This window comes from Wickerhamomyces ciferrii, contig 00028 (assembly GCF_000313485.1).
Source record: "Wickerhamomyces ciferrii WGS project CAIF00000000 data, strain NRRL Y-1031 F-60-10, contig 00028, whole genome shotgun sequence".
Classification (NCBI taxonomy): Eukaryota; Fungi; Ascomycota; class Saccharomycetes; order Phaffomycetales; family Wickerhamomycetaceae; genus Hansenula; species Hansenula ciferrii.
The window spans coordinates 36,605-52,874 of NW_011887712.1; the positions used below are offsets into that span (position 1 = coordinate 36,605).

General features: G+C 33.1%; 9 protein-coding genes across 9 annotated transcripts; 5 read left to right on the forward strand and 4 right to left on the reverse strand.

Moving 5' to 3' along the window:
* Positions 1 to 797: 797 nt before the first annotated feature.
* Positions 798 to 1,772, forward strand: TUB1 (alpha-tubulin TUB1; the record flags this gene model as incomplete). Its single annotated transcript, XM_011278093.1, has 1 exon — positions 798 to 1,772. The coding sequence occupies one exon, from the start codon at positions 798 to 800 to the stop codon at positions 1,770 to 1,772; it is 975 nt and encodes a 324-aa protein (XP_011276395.1).
* Positions 1,773 to 2,049: 277 nt separating this feature from the next.
* Positions 2,050 to 3,306, reverse strand: BN7_1269 (uncharacterized protein; the record flags this gene model as incomplete). Its single annotated transcript, XM_011278094.1, has 1 exon — positions 2,050 to 3,306. One exon carries the CDS (start codon positions 3,304 to 3,306, stop codon positions 2,050 to 2,052), a length of 1,257 nt encoding a protein of 418 aa, XP_011276396.1.
* A 785-nt stretch (positions 3,307 to 4,091) lies between these two features.
* Positions 4,092 to 5,678, forward strand: ALO1 (D-arabinono-1,4-lactone oxidase; the record flags this gene model as incomplete). Its single annotated transcript, XM_011278095.1, has 1 exon — positions 4,092 to 5,678. The coding sequence occupies one exon, from the start codon at positions 4,092 to 4,094 to the stop codon at positions 5,676 to 5,678; it is 1,587 nt and encodes a 528-aa protein (XP_011276397.1).
* A 407-nt stretch (positions 5,679 to 6,085) lies between these two features.
* BN7_1271 (cytochrome b5 reductase family protein) lies at positions 6,086 to 7,055 on the forward strand (the record flags this gene model as incomplete). The annotated part of the gene is made up of 2 exons (XM_011278096.1): positions 6,086 to 6,233; positions 6,313 to 7,055. 2 exons carry the CDS (start codon positions 6,086 to 6,088, stop codon positions 7,053 to 7,055), a joined length of 891 nt encoding a protein of 296 aa, XP_011276398.1.
* A 91-nt stretch (positions 7,056 to 7,146) lies between these two features.
* Positions 7,147 to 8,607, reverse strand: NGL2 (RNA exonuclease; the record flags this gene model as incomplete). Its single annotated transcript, XM_011278097.1, has 1 exon — positions 7,147 to 8,607. One exon carries the CDS (start codon positions 8,605 to 8,607, stop codon positions 7,147 to 7,149), a length of 1,461 nt encoding a protein of 486 aa, XP_011276399.1.
* A 228-nt stretch (positions 8,608 to 8,835) lies between these two features.
* BN7_1273 (putative MFS-type transporter) lies at positions 8,836 to 10,605 on the reverse strand (the record flags this gene model as incomplete). The annotated part of the gene is made up of 1 exon (XM_011278098.1): positions 8,836 to 10,605. The coding sequence occupies one exon, from the start codon at positions 10,603 to 10,605 to the stop codon at positions 8,836 to 8,838; it is 1,770 nt and encodes a 589-aa protein (XP_011276400.1).
* A 535-nt stretch (positions 10,606 to 11,140) lies between these two features.
* TUB2 (beta-tubulin) lies at positions 11,141 to 12,471 on the reverse strand (the record flags this gene model as incomplete). The annotated part of the gene is made up of 2 exons (XM_011278099.1): positions 11,141 to 12,399; positions 12,468 to 12,471. The coding sequence occupies 2 exons, from the start codon at positions 12,469 to 12,471 to the stop codon at positions 11,141 to 11,143; spliced, it is 1,263 nt and encodes a 420-aa protein (XP_011276401.1).
* Positions 12,472 to 13,428: 957 nt separating this feature from the next.
* On the forward strand, positions 13,429 to 14,286 carry PER33 (Per33p; the record flags this gene model as incomplete). The annotated part of the gene is made up of 2 exons (XM_011278100.1): positions 13,429 to 13,449; positions 13,552 to 14,286. 2 exons carry the CDS (start codon positions 13,429 to 13,431, stop codon positions 14,284 to 14,286), a joined length of 756 nt encoding a protein of 251 aa, XP_011276402.1.
* Positions 14,287 to 14,990: 704 nt separating this feature from the next.
* Positions 14,991 to 15,608, forward strand: YPT1 (Rab family GTPase YPT1; the record flags this gene model as incomplete). Its single annotated transcript, XM_011278101.1, has 1 exon — positions 14,991 to 15,608. The coding sequence occupies one exon, from the start codon at positions 14,991 to 14,993 to the stop codon at positions 15,606 to 15,608; it is 618 nt and encodes a 205-aa protein (XP_011276403.1).
* Positions 15,609 to 16,270: the final 662 nt, after the last annotated feature.

The window sequence follows — 16,270 nt, forward strand, 5'->3', positions numbered from 1 at the left end:
TTACCGGATTGGGAAATCGTAAACAAAAAAGCTGATTTTTCTGATCAGTCAAAAAAAACCAAATTCCCAATGAAAAAAACTTGGTGGTTTGTTTACATTCAAATAACAAAAAAAAAGCGAATTCTTTCTTTTTGCCTCCTAAACTTCATTTGAATCTTGAGAGGATTAGATCCAACAGAATTTATACACAACAAGCATCATGAGAGAAGTTATCAGTGTTAATGGTACGTTATTTGACTAGAGATTGAGCTTTACCGCTGAGACTATTGTCGGTTTTTTGTGAGAATGTTGGCGTGTCAGATCTGAGATTTATATGAAACCAAGTTATTGAAAACGCGTTGATTGATGATCTGAGCTTCAATATCACAATGAATGAACTATAATATGACTTGGTAGAGCTCGTTAACTTGCAATTTACTTTGAATACTAACATTTCTCTTACTTTAGTCGGTCAAGCTGGTTGTCAAATCGGTAATGCCTGTTGGGAATTGTATTCCTTAGAACATGGTATCCAACCTGATGGTTATTTACAAGAAGGTTTAAACAGACCAAAAGGTGGTGAAGAAGGTTTCTCAACTTTCTTCAGTGAAACTGGTTCAGGCAAATACGTTCCAAGAGCTTTATATGTTGATTTAGAACCAAATGTTATTGATGAAGTTAGAACTGGTTCCCATAGAGAATTATTCCACCCAGAACAATTAATTTCTGGTAAAGAAGATGCTGCTAACAACTATGCTAGAGGTCATTACACTGTTGGTAGAGATTTATTAGATGATGTTATCGATAGAATCAGAAGAATGTCAGATCAATGTGATGGTTTACAAGGTTTCTTATTCACCCACTCCTTAGGTGGTGGTACTGGTTCAGGTTTCGGTGCTTTATTATTAGAACAATTAAGTTTAGAATATGGTAAAAAAGCTAAGTTAGAATTTGCTGTTTACCCAGCTCCACAAAACTCAACATCAGTTGTTGAACCATACAACACTGTTTTAACCACACATACAACTTTAGAACATGCTGACTGTACTTTCATGATTGATAATGAAGCCACTTATGATATTTGCAGAAGAAACTTAGATATCCAAAGACCAAACTTTGCCAACTTAAACAACATGATTGCTCAAGTTGTCTCATCTGTTACCGCTTCATTACGTTTTGATGGTTCATTAAACGTTGATTTAAACGAATTCCAAACCAATTTAGTCCCATACCCAAGAATTCATTTCCCATTAGTTGGTTATGCTCCAGTTGTTTCAAACTCAAGATCATCCCACGAATCTAACTCTGTTTCAGAAATTACTAATTCTTGTTTTGAACCAGGTAACCAAATGGTTAAATGTGACCCAAGAGTTGGTAAATATATGGCTACTTGTTTATTATACAGAGGTGACGTTGTTACAAGAGATGTTCAAAATGCTGTCGCTCAAGTTAAAACCAAGAAAACCGTTCAATTGGTTGATTGGATTCCAACCGGTTTCAAAATTGGTATTTGTTACCAACCACCTACTGCTCCACCAACCTCAGATTTGGCTTCTGTTTCAAGAGCTGTTTGTATGTTATCAAATACTACTGCTATTGCTGAAGCTTGGAGAAGAATTGATAGAAAATTCGATCTTATGTATTCCAAACGTGCTTTCGTCCACTGGTATGTTGGTGAAGGTATGGAAGAAGGTGAATTCACTGAAGCTAGAGAAGATTTAGCTGCATTAGAAAGAGATTATGAAGAAATTGGTTATGACCAAGTTGAACAAGAAGGTGAAGAAGAATATTAGATTCAATAGAGTTTTTCCTGGAAGAAACACCCTCAAAAACTTTTTAATGATACCCGAATCAAAAGAATGAAACACAACACCTTCATCTAATTATTTTAGATTTTTATTGAATTGCACTTGTCTTTTACCTTAATCTTATTACTATTTTTTTTATAAATAATTGTTATTCCTGTTATTATCGGTCGGTGGTTAAGTATAGTATTATCTTCTTACTTTATTATTTTATTAATGAAATTTAACTAAACATTTCAAATTGTAGTAACGTTACATATATATCTCATAGATCAAAAAACGATTTAAGAGAAGTTTTCTTCGGATTACCCTTGAATTTCTTAACAGACTTGGCCTTCGGTTCAATTTGTCTTTTCTCAATTTTTGGTTTTATGGGTATTCCTTTCAATATAAACCCCGTATAATTTCCTTGAACTTCACCCAGATTCCATAATTCATCAAAGTCCCTCTGTGTTGATATCCCATCAAGACTCTCAAATTCACTATCCACTATATTGAAATCTAATAATATAGTTTTCTGATCAGGTAATATAGATCTTTGATCAATCTTGTATTTTTGAACCAAGACTTGAAATTTCATACCTAACGAGCGTTCAGTTATAGCTCTATCTTTCAAAACTTCCCAATGTACCGTATCAACATCAGGCCAATCCCTTTGTGGTTGGAATCTTGATGATATAGTTGCAACTTCGATATATAATAAACGAGTATCATAAGCGTGTTTTTGTAATTTGATCATTGAAGCTTGTGAAATCTCAGGTATACTCAGCACCTGGAGCTTAGTCCATTTTGATGACTTGAGAGCAGAACACCAACTGTTTATTATTGTATCAGGTAATTGATGATCTTGTTGGACGATTTTCAATGCTGTTAAATTTGATAAATTTGTTAATTGTAGAAGATCATCATCATTCAAACCTTTAGAAATTTCCAGCACTACTAGGTTGTCAAATCTTGAGTGATTGATTGTCCTTATGAATCCATTAAACTTTAGATTTCCATAAAGTCTTTCTATTCTATGAGATTTATTATTTGGTAATGTACTTGATACTAAAGTTTTATACCTTGAATCTGGATAACTTCTTAACTCGTCATGACATTCAAATCCTTTTTGACCAGAGAATACGTCAGCAAATATTTGAAATGTTTTGAAATTGTCTCTTCTCCATCTTATAATATATTTCCAAACAAGGTTCCATATTGACCAATTTCCAGATCTTAATAACTCTTGATTAATCATATCATGATTTTGGGCGATTTCTATAGCACATATATCTTTTAATGATCTCATTTGTAGTGGCTCGTCTTCTTTATCTAGCATATAATTGGAGTGGACCGTACTCCATGGGTAAAAATACTCCGTTGAATAATCAGAACCAGATCCTATTCTTTTAAATAAATCATCTTCAGTTTTGAAAATTGGTTCTTTTGGTTTCTCTTTCGCCTCTTTTTTACGTTTTAACGCTAAGTATAAATTTCTCCATGATTTACCACGATTTGGTTTTCTTTTGACGTTCGCCATATGGATTAGATCAAATTGAGATTTACTTGAAAGCTGAAGAGTTGATAATTTGTGAAGTTTATGTCTATCTAGAGTCTAATTTACGCGTCTGATAAACCTCGGAATTACGTGGACCTAGTACTACAGAAATTTAAATGCAAATCCAACCGTATAATCAACACCAATGACTACGACATAGACGATAACATAGACCATTTTCATTTTGTGAATCAATTGGCCATAACACAGATTATATCTCTCATATCAGAATTTTTGTTAGTCTGATCCAGTATCACTATCGATGACCCGCGAAAAAATTCTGTATAACCGTGGGGGTCCTTTAAATGGTTGTATTATCCTTAAATTTAAGCTAGAAAATGTGGTATCGTAATACTAGCCACTGGAGAGTATATTACGTCCAAAAGAAACATCCGAATTCCCAATATTACTCTTAAGTTTTGATGTAGAGCACCATAGTCTCCTTTTTTACACTTTTTAGGTTTTGATTTCCGTAACCAAACGATTTCGATTGGTCGCGAAGAAAAAATATCATGGCTCCACCAAAACAATGAAATTAATACTGTGACCGTTGAAGATTTGTATTGAACAAAGCACCGTTTGACTACTTCTTTACTGAATCGTGGTATATCATCTGATAGATAGAGACTGGAAGTGCTACTCTGAAGTTTGATTTGGAAGGAATTTTGGTATATTCTTTTCTGAGCTAGATTGGTTATCAAGAAAATAAGAAGGTGCACATTCTCTACGCTTTTAGTCATAAGAAAAGGAAGTAATAGCATTGAATCATGTCCACTGGTGTTCTAGGATTGGGTAAGAGAGACTTTGTCTTCTCAAACTGGGCTGGGATCTTCAGTTGTAAACCATCTTTATATTTCCAACCAAGTACATTAGATGAAATTGTGGAATTAGTTAATGAAGCTCGTAAGGCTAAAACTACAATTATGGTAGTTGGATCTGGACATTCACCAAGTGATATGACAATGACTGATGATTGGTTAGTAAATTTAGATAATTATAAAAAAGTTTTAAAAGTGGAAAAACATGAATCAGGTTTATATACAGATGTTACAGTGGAAGCTGGTCTTAGAATTTATCAATTGAATGAATATTTGGCTCAACAAGGTTTAGCTTTACAAAACTTAGGTTCAATTAGTGAACAATCAGTTGCTGGTATTATTTCAACAGGTACACATGGTGCTTCTCCTTATCATGGGTTAGTTTCACAACAATTTGTTGATCTAACTATAGTTAATGGTAAAGGTGAAATCGTTCATTTAGATTCAGAAACAAATCAAGATGTTTTCAAAGCTGCTTTGTTAGGTTTAGGTAAAATTGGTATCATTGTTAAGGCTACAATTAGAGCTATTCCAGCATTCAATATTAAATCATCTCAAGAAGTTATTAATTTTGAAACGTTATTGAATAAATGGGATACTATATGGACAAGTTCAGAATTTATTAGAATTTGGTGGTTCCCATATGCTAAAAAATGTATTTTATGGAGAGGTCAGAAAACTGAAGAACCTTTATCAGCACCAAGAGAAAGTTGGTATGGTACTAAATTAGGTAGATTATTTTATGAATCTTTATTATGGCTTGCAGTTCATGTTTGGTCCCCTTTGACTCCATATGTGGAAAAATTCATCTTCAATCGTCAATATGGTAATGTTGAAACTTTAGGTAATGGTGCAATTGCGGTTCAACCATCTGTTGAAGGTTTGAATATGGATTGTTTATTTTCTCAATATGTTGATGAGTGGGCTGCTCCATTAACTAATGGTCCTGAAATTTTAAGATCGTTAGAACACTATATTAACACTGCTGCTATTAACCACGATTATTATGTTCATGTCCCAGTTGAAGTTCGTTGTTCAAATACAACAACTACAAATCAAGTTGGTAATGTTGCCCAAATTAAAGATCGCTCAGAAATCTCACCAGGTCCTATTAAAGGTAACGATTTACGTCCATATTTGGATAATACTCCGAAACTAAATCATGTTCCATTATCAGATGTCACTAATTCACAATTAACTTTATACATTAATGCTACAATTTATAGACCATTTTTTACAAATTCTCCTTATGGTAAATGGTTTAAGATTTTCGAAGAAACCATGGGTGCTGCGGGTGGTAAGCCTCATTGGGCTAAGAACTTTTTAGGCTCAGTTGAATGGGCTGCTGGTGAAGTTAAAGAAGAAAAAGCATATAAAGATGGTGAAATGAGAGGGTTTGCTAAGAAGAATGAAGAATGGTTTGGGGAAGATTTGAAAACTTTCCAAAGAATCAGACGTGAACAAGATCCTGATAATGTATTCCTAAGTTCCAAACAATGGGCTGTTAGAAATGGTATTGTTGAAATTGATGAATAGTATAATTATTCTCATCAGAATCTTCTAGTTTAATATATTTCGTTTTTCAGTTCATTCCTTATTTGGTCATTTTGTTTTGAGGGAAATCCAATCAAAGTTTTGTTTTTATAGTATTTATAGCGTGCTCGAATAGTATGATAGATTTAGCAAATATGAGAAGCGTAATTTTGAAAGTGAGAACTAAACGTATGTTAAAGACATACCAAAATTTCCAAATGCTTATACAAATCCGATTCGCGATCCGCAGCCGGCCTTTTGGACCGAAAGGTAATTATTTTCTCAACGGTTGATGAATAATACAAAAAAATAAAAACATATAAAGTGTTTGAAATTACTTTGATTTTGAGTGCTAAGTTTTGAATACTTTCTTGATATCGTGTTATTAATAAAGGAAGGAAGGGATCAAGATGAGTAAAACAGTTGATGATAAGTCACAATGGTTGAACGAGCCACTTCATGGGATCTATATCCCAGTCGTGTTGATGATTGTTGGGATCTCAATCATGAATGTATCATATTTACCTCATGTTTTGTTATTCTTAGCTCTTGTTATCGGTTTCAGAGTTTACTCTGCTTATAGTATGTGAAAGCTAATGATTTTTGAACTACGCAGCTTACTAACACTCTTAAACAGATAGAAGAAGTACATTACATCCTGAAAACTGGAGAGCTTTAGAATTATTAGAACAAACACTTATTTCAAAAGATACCGCTATTTATCGTTTCGCTTTAGGTAGATCAGATGAAATCCTTGATATTCCTGTTGGTCATCATGTTGCTGCAAAAGTTGAAAATGATATTCGTTACTATACCCCAATTTCTTCAAAATTTGATAAAGGATTTTTCGATATTTTGGTCAAATCATATCCAACCGGTACTGTTTCCAAACATTTTGCAACTTTAAAAGCTGGCCAAACAGTTAATTTCAGAGGTCCAGTCGGTAGATTTAACTATGCTACCAATAGCTCTAAGGAAATTGGTATTGTTGCTGGTGGTTCAGGTATTACACCAATCTTACAAGTTATTAGTGAAGTCACTACCACCCCAGAAGATTTCACTAAATTACATTTGATTTATGCAAACAATACTGCTAATGATATCTTATTGAAAGAAGAATTAGATGAATTGAATGAAAAATATCCAAATATTGATATTCATTATACTTTGTTGACTCCACCTGCAGACTGGGAAGGTGAAGTTGGTTATGTTACTAAAGAAATGGTTGAAAAATATTTACCAAAACCTTCTGATGATTCAAGAATCTTAGTTTGTGGTCCTCAAGGTTTGAAAACTTTAATGATTAACATTACAAAAGAATTAGGTTTTAGAGAAGCTAAAATGCCATCAAAAGGGGATGATCAAGTTTTTATCTTTTAAGTTTATTTTGACCCCCATAATTTACTTTGCACGTATAGAAAATTAATAAAAATTAGCACTATCTTTGGTATTCGTTCTATATAATATTATTCTATAGTAGTAACTTTAAATCTGCAATCATACATAAATGGTCACTTGGATATTCTCCTTCATGAGGTTGACCATGTTTACTCATTTCTTTACCAGGTGGCATTCTTAATAATGAATTAATTCTAACTTGTGATAATTCTTCAAACTCAGCAAGACTTTTAACTTGTGAATCACTTTCCAAATCCCACTCTGCAATGTAAAAAATATAATCTAATAAACCTCTCCACGCATGAGCCCAATTGGAAATTTCAGGTTCATCTTTTTCATTATCAAGACCAGAATTTTCAGGATGTACAAGTTTATAACCAACAGAATATAATGATATAGCTCTCATAGGCAATGAATTGTGGAGATCCTCCATATCTCTGACAATCTGTGCTTGTTCTTCAGTTGGGGTAAATGACTCAGGTACGGGGTCTTTAGGTTGATTTTCGCCAAACTTTTCTATATTACCACCTTCTTCATCTTCATCTTCAATACCTTCACGTAGTTTGGAATATTGGAATGAAGTTGAACATTCAATGACCTTCTTACAGCGATTATCATATTTTATTGGTTTGGAAGTTATTGAAAGATATGGTGCATCATAAGGTTGCGCGTTAAAATCACCACCAAAAAATCTAAACCATGAACCTCGTTGTAATACTTGAACTCTATGAATGAATTCTTGGAATTTCTTCAATATTAGATATGTTTGTCTAGTTCTCTCGTATGTCCCAAATGGATGCCAAAATAAATGTGTTGTACCAACAAGTATACCCTTCTTATCAGTTTCTGGAAATTGTTCCAGGATACGATCTTTAAATTTTAATGCTAATATTAAACCAACATTTCTTGTTATAGTTCTTGGTTGAATTTCTCCAGATTTTTCAATATCATAATTAATGAACATTTTATCTGTGACATCAAACATATTTTCTCTGAAAAATATAGCAACACCATGATTCTTATCACCAAATCTGTTGAAAACTGAATTATAACCTAATTTTTCAAATTCACTTTTCCAAAATGAGTTATATTGAACGTGATCAACTTCTTGTAATAACAATATATCAGAATTATAATGCTTAAACTCAGATAATAGAACTTGAGATCTTTTGAACCATTTAACGGCATTCCCACTAGTTGGGAAAAGTTTTCTTCTAATTAATGCCTGCGCCAAAACATTATAGGTCATAATCTTAACATTGACACCTTTTCTACCTCTTGGTTTATCATTTTCATCTCTAGGAATCTTGAGCATTGGCCTTGAAATGAATCTTAGGTCTGCCGGTGTATCAACTTGATCTGGATCAATACCTTGGGCTATCAATTCATCTCTTTTAGCTTTCTTAGCAGCTTCTCTTTTTGCTCTTTGTTCAGCGATGTATTCTGGAGTGATATCAACTGGGTTTTTGGAGCCTTTCTTCTTTTTAGAAGCTTTTGGTTTTGGAGCAGGTGGATTGTTTGCAGCTTCTGACATCCTTTTTGATAAATTGAGTTCTTGTGTAATTATTTTGGAGTTAAGCTCACAAAGATCTATAGATGTACTATTTTTCATAGCAGTTGAATAAGAAAAAAAATATCCCGAGAATTGGTTTGTTACTCTGGCAACGGGTATACTCGCTTTTGATAAGAAAACTACTTCAAGCTTCCACTTTACTGGTATAAGGTATTTTAATTTCTATCTATTAGTCTATATACAACCATTTTATTTTCTTTGAATACTACTATGTAAATGGTGTTCCTTCATGAAAAGACTGACAATGACAGCAATAATACAAGTGACAACACTGAATAGTAAGGCTTTATGGGTACTTAAATCGTAACTATCGATAATAGCATTTCTAAAAACTTCAGGTGCCTTCCAAGTATATTCTGAACTGTTGAATGACTTTTCAATGATTTTTAACACATCAGCTTTAGTAAACCCTTCTGGTATATTAGCTAATAGATTCTTATTCAAAGAGCTCAATAAATATTTTTGAAATATAAAACTTGAAACTGAAACACCAATAGTAGAGCCTGTTGCTCTGAATGCATATTGAATTGAAGTTGTTGAAGCTTGTTGGTCATGTGGAACCGCAGCAATTAAAGCGATTAATGTGACTGTCAAACTTGCTGCATAGCCAGCACCTGGGATTAATAACTCAATATATTGGAAAAACAATGATGTAGTCTTGGTGGTCTTATAAAGTTGATATACACCAAGGATGGTGAAAAGGCCTGTGATAACTGCAAGTTTGTAATATCTACCTGTACGTTTCATATAAATACCTGAAAGGAAAGAACCTGATGAAACACCAACAAAATTTGCAATTGTTCTTAACCCAATTTCTGTTGGGGTTAAACCCAAGACAGAAGACCAGAAGACAGGCATATAAAACAAATAAGTGAAGACAGACATTGTCATGAACCAATTTGTCAATCCAGATGACAAGACGGTTATATATGCGAATAATTGGACCGGAATGATTGGTTGTGTTGCAACATATAATTCAACATAAATGAAAGCTAATAAGGTACCTAAACTGAAAATTATCAATCCCCAGAAACCTGATCCATTAACTTTAATTTCATTACCTGAAAATGACACAAGAACCATAAAACTTAGTAACGAGGAAACTAAGAATGTTGCCCCAATAAAATCAACTTGTTTCAATTTGGCTAATCTTGATCCAGGTAAACCTAACCCAAGTGATCCTTTTGGTAATTGCAAATACTTCCAAATTAAAAACCCACTCAATAGAGCAATTGGTACTTGACTAAAAAATGCATATTCCCAACCCAAATATTTCTCAAAAAGGGCACCATAAATACCACCGGTCGCAGCACCCACACCAAAAGCAATATTACCAAGACCTTGATATACACCTCTTGATTTCAATGGGACCAAATCACTCGTTGCAATGGTACCAAGGGACGTTAGTCCACCACCTCCGATACCTGTAATGGCTCTACCAACTGACAAACCAATCAAATCATGTGAAAACCCTGAAATTAAACAACCAAGGGCAAATGTAACATTTGAGAAAATCAATAATGGTTTTCTACCATAAATATCAGATAGTTTACCATATAATGGTTGAAAAGCAGAGCATGTTAAAAGATAAGAGGCAGCAATCCATGACATTTTTGAAACTGAGTTTATACTCGATGCAATTGTTGATAATAGAGTTGTAACAATAGTAGTATCTAAAGCAGCTAAAAAACTACCCACATAAAGTGAGCCAATGATAACCCTTAACTGCGCAGATGTGAATTCGGTAGTAGCATCTGTATCTTCTGGTGAGCCTGATTGTGTTTGGCTTTCAATGTCTTGAGATGATGAGCCATAATTCGGCGTTGATGTGGTCGAGAGTGGGTCAATTTGTTCATCAAGATGTGCTAAATCTCTAGCAACAAGACCTGGCGAAGCTAACGTTGGATCATCTAAAGCCTTGCTATCAGGTTTAAGCAACGGCGAGTGTTCTTGGCCCATTGTTCGATAATGAAGTAGTAGCTTGAAGGATTAAAAGCAGAAAAGGAATGAGAATTGTTTAAAAGTTTATCTCAGTCTCGAAATAACGTTATCTCCTCTGACTCTTTTCGAGCGCGCGCTTTACTAAAATGGACGCTCCACAGTATCGTCAAATAGAACCGAGCGTTAACGATTCGTAGTATTAATGAGCGTAGTTAAGATAGAAGCCAGCGACAACTACTAAGAAAGGACAAAAGGCTCAACTTTTCAGTACCTAATTGCAAAACTAAATAGAACAAATTTATACGTAGATATAGAAAAAAAGTAAAGTTAAAACACTAAATAACATCAAATTAAATAACTTGATGAAGGTATTATTATTATCATCAACCCCCATTACCAAATAAAATAAATTTCAAACCGGCATAAAAACAAAAACAAACAAGGGTATCTCTAAAGTTGAAAAGACTTCAACAAATTCTTGTTTGTTTGGGACAAAAAAAAAGGAAACAAAATATTGGATTATTAAACTGTACTATCAAAATTTTGTCTATGCTTATTCAAGAACTTCATCTAATGATTGTTCTTCAGCATATTCCAATTCTTCTTCATCATCAATAGTAGCATCTTGATATTGTTGGTATTCACTGACTAAATCATTCATGTTTGATTCAGCTTCAGTGAATTCCATTTCATCCATACCTTCAGTGGTATACCAATGCAAGAAAGCTTTCTTTCTAAACATAGCACTGAATTGATCACCAACTCTCTTGAATAATTCTTGAATAGAAGTAGAGTTACCAATGAAGGTAGCTGACATATCTAAATCTTGTGGAGGAACTGAACAAATAGCGGTTTGGACGTTGTTTGGAATCCATTCAACAAAGTATGATGAGTTTTTAGTTTGGACTTTGTACATTTCATCTTCAACTTCTTTAACTGAAACCTTACCTCTGAAGAATGCAGCAACAGTTAAGTATCTACCATTTCTTGGATCAGAAGCAGCCATCATGTTCTTGGAGTCGAACATTTGTTGGGTTAATTCTGGAACACTTAATGATCTGAATGATTTAGCACCTAATGAAGTTAATGGAGCATAACCAACCATGAAGAAATGTAATCTTGGGAATGGGACTAAATTGACAGCTAATTTTCTTAAATCTGAGTTTAATTGACCTGGGTAACGTAAAGAAGTAGTAACACCTGACATAACTGAACTGACCAAATGGTTTAAATCATCATAAGATGGTTGTGGTTTTTTCAAAGTGTTCATACAGATATCATATAAAGCTTCATTATCAATACAGAAAGTTTCATCAGAGTTTTCAACTAATTGATGGACAGATAATGTAGCATTATAAGGTTCAACAACAGTATCACTAACTTTTGGAGATGGCATAACTGAAAAAGTAGCCATCATTCTATCTGGGAATTCTTCTCTAATTTTACTAATTAAAAGGGTACCCATACCTGAACCGGTACCACCACCTAAAGAATGTGTAATTTGGAAACCTTGTAAAGAATCACAACCTTCAGCTTCTCTTCTAACGATATCTAAAACTGAATCAACTAATTCTGCACCTTCAGTGTAATGACCTTTAGCCCAAACGTTACCAGCTGAAGATTGACCATAGACAAAGTTATCTGGTCTGAATAAGTTACCGATGTTTGAAGTTTTAACGGCATCGATAGTACCTGGTTCTAAATCAACGTTAACAGAACGTGGAACGTATTTACCTGATGCAGCTTCATTGAAATAAACATTTAATTTTGATTTTTGGATTTCTTCAGTACCATGGAATTCACCATTTTTATCTAAACCGTGTTCACCACAGATAGTTTCCCAAAAGGCAGCACCCTAATAATTCATGTTAGTACAATACTCATGTAGCTTTTGATGTTCTGACGGTCATTTTTAAAATTTGCCTCTCAATCAATGAAATAGTAAACAATGGACGCGTGAAAACAGCCAACCTAAAACTTTGGAATGATTAACTTACAATTTGGTTACCACATTGACCTGCTGATAAATGAATCTATTTTAGCTATGTTAGTATACCTGGTCCCTCTTTGTTGTTGTGTAGCGGGAAGCTTTCATGAGTTGTTGATGTTGGAATGTTGAATTGTTGATATTATACGCGCCAAAGAATCGATATGAAACAATCTTGAACTTGAATCAGATCTAACGACTTTTAGAGCTCTTTTCTTTCTCTAGTCGTGTTAAATTCATGGTAGCTTCCTGCTGTATTGGATTGGTGGAGCACATACAATTTCTCTCATGGTTAGCGCTGTATTTTTGTGTGTGTTTGTGAGTTTCTTGGTGATCTGTTTAGTGAAAAGCTCAAATTCCCCTTCAAAAAATGTTGATTTTGATTTTTTACAAGTCAACTTTTTTTTGTTTTGATTTTGAAAATGTTAACACGAGGAAAACATCCCAATCAGGCAGTATTGCTGTTTTAAGTATAAGAGACGCGTATCTACGACAACAAATGATGTTGACTTCCTAAAGAGGAACAAAAAGACAAGTTTGCGTAGCATTGTTATATGCATTACATAAGCCGTGGCGCATTGATCACGTAATCCATTGATATCGCTTCCAAATTGTCGATTTTTCGTTTGTAGTTTTGATGATTAACTGTCTTGGAAAATTCCGTGAACAGGTGGCCATTTTGTCTTCATAAGATCACTTTCCTCATAATTCAGACATACTGAAGAATTCATTGATAAAATTTCAATTCTGAACTTATAATACTCATAAATCTATCATATATTGATTATTAAATAAATTCCAAATTCAAAAAAGGATTATCAATCTGATAAAGAAACATACAATTTAAAAAAGAAATGTCAAACAATAATTCAGTGGTATCAATCGGATCTTTTTTGCAACAATTGAAACCAAGATTAACCGTATGTGTCTGCCGATTAACGTCAAGCTTATAGCTCTCCAATACTAACAACTTTTAGACACCTCAATTCTTTTGGTTCTTAGGTCATGTCTCCACATTATTCACAACATTTTCAACAGTGTTATTTTCATTTTTTTCACAATCTTCCTATAAAAGATATTATAATTGGGCTTTATTGTCAATCATTTCAACTTATGTTATTGTGATATCTCAAATTTTAAAATCATCAAAATCTAAGATTAGTTTTTTTAATTTCAAGTCAAATGATAATTTACAATATCTATCATTAGCAATTGTCTGGTACTTGGTTTCAAATCAAAAAATTATTAGTGGTGGTCTTTATCCATTCTTCATTTTTTCATTGTTTCATGCTTCAAATTATTTTAAAAATTTCATATTACCAATTGCCCCTTTCATTACATCTCCAAAGAAAGACCATTTATCAAAAGTTATAAACACTTTAATTACAACTTATAATGAACAATCATTAGTTGCTGCTGCTAATTTAGAAATATTTATCTTGATCCAATTATTAGCAGGCTCTCCATTCATTTTATATTATGTTTTGAAAAACTTCACTTTAGCCTTGGTAAACATTATTGTTTTATTACAATATGTTACATTTATGAAATTAAGATACAAACAATCAAAACATACCAAATTATTATTTGATGGTACTTTATACAAAGCCGAAGCTTATTTAAATTCAAGTGCTATTCCACCTGTTGCTGGTACTTATTATCATCAATTGAAAGCTCAAGCTACACACTTCATTGGTTTAATCCCAGTGTAAAAGAGAAGTTTCTTATTCAAAGCTCGGAACACACGGTGATTATCAATATGCTGTCTATATTATGATAGAGATTCTTTTGATATGCATTGACTTTTGGCAGACTCGCCATAATGAAGAATATTTTGCTGCAGTTTCATAATCATTTATAAATCATATTCAAATTGGATTATTTTCATGGTGACTTTCCTAATAATTTTTCTATCTTACCTAAAAGTCCCTTTGAAACTTAGTTGCTATTGTTTTGGCAGATAAATACTAGCAATTATTTTTTTGTATATTAGCTTATTTCAAACATATTTTGTGGATGATGTAAATTATAATGAATAATTTTCAAAAAGTTGTGCGTAGCTTAATTAGCTCGATATCTCCATAATTATTTTGAGGTTTTGAAACATGGAACTGGTAATAAGTACTACAGGTGCTGCCGTAACTAGAAAGCTGCTTCAAAATAATTTTCCATCAAAATACTCCTTCATCACCGATAGTTTCAACATAGGCACATTATACTGAGCTACTAGTTGTAAGTAGTAGTACTACTACAAGACTACAAGTGATGCGCGAATATCACCCTACCGATATAGATACCGCGAATTCCTGGTGGATTTTTGCCATTTCACTTCACAAAAAAGACACAACATAACAAAAAGGGCGTATAGATAAAACAAAACTAGTTCAGATCCATAAATTAGATCCATTCATTCAAAATGAACACTGAATACGACTATTTATTCAAATTATTATTGATCGGTGACTCCGGTGTTGGTAAATCATGTTTATTATTAAGATTTGCTGATGATACTTATACCGCCGATTACATCTCAACAATTGGTGTTGATTTTAAAATTAGAACCATTGAATTAGATGGTAAAACTATCAAATTACAAATTTGGGATACCGCTGGTCAAGAGCGTTTCAGAACCATCACTTCATCATACTATAGAGGTGCTCATGGTATCATTATCGTTTATGACGTTACTGATCAAGAATCATTTAATAATGTTAAACAATGGTTACAAGAAATTGATAGATATGCTACTGGTGGTGTTATGAAATTATTAGTTGGTAACAAATCTGATTTAACTGATAAGAAATCCGTTGATTATAACGTTGCAAAAGAATTTGCCGATGCTTTAGATATTCCATTCTTAGAAACATCAGCTTTGAACTCAACAAATGTTGAACAAGCTTTCTTCACCATGGCTAGACAAATCAAAGCCAATGTTTCAAGTAATGCTTCAAATGCAAATGCTGGTAACAACAAAAACAGTGTCAATATTAGAGGTCAATCAATTGGTCAAAACCAACAAAATGGTTGTTGTTAAATAGAGAAAAAGTCTGAAAGTGGCGGGCGGTTTTATCATTCTACTCCTTCATTCATCAAGGTTTATAATGTTATTTCTTCATGTTATATTACTGGTGTTTTTTAAAAATTGTTAGTCTTGTGATTGATTGTCGGTTGGTTTTCTTGATCTTTTATCCTATTTTTTTTTTTTCTATTTAATTATCGTTGATTTTATTTGTTTGTCATTTTTTACATTATAATGTTATAGTTATCTTCTAGTTACTCACCCATTCAAACCTCTTCTTTGCATATATGGCTTTATTCAATGTCTCTCTTAAATAGATCACTTGAAAGTATTATGCCTTTTGCTTCTAATTATTTGGGGAATTAATCAAAAATATTCAGTTGAACAAATATAACTTATACAATTTATATATATATATATATATACTTATGTCCGATGAAATTACTGAACAGATGGACATTCATTTCAATAATATGTGGTTTGGGATTTTTGCTTTTAAAGTGTGAATCTTATAGAAAGTGTAAGCTCATGAGCTGAGAGCTCGTTTATCTTTGATGTCTTAACCCGCGAAAATTGGTCTGATGCTTGTGAAGAAAACCCACAATATTCAAGATCAACGATCAACAACTGATAATAACTAGTAAATACCAACTTCTTGAAACACCACAAGGTACCCA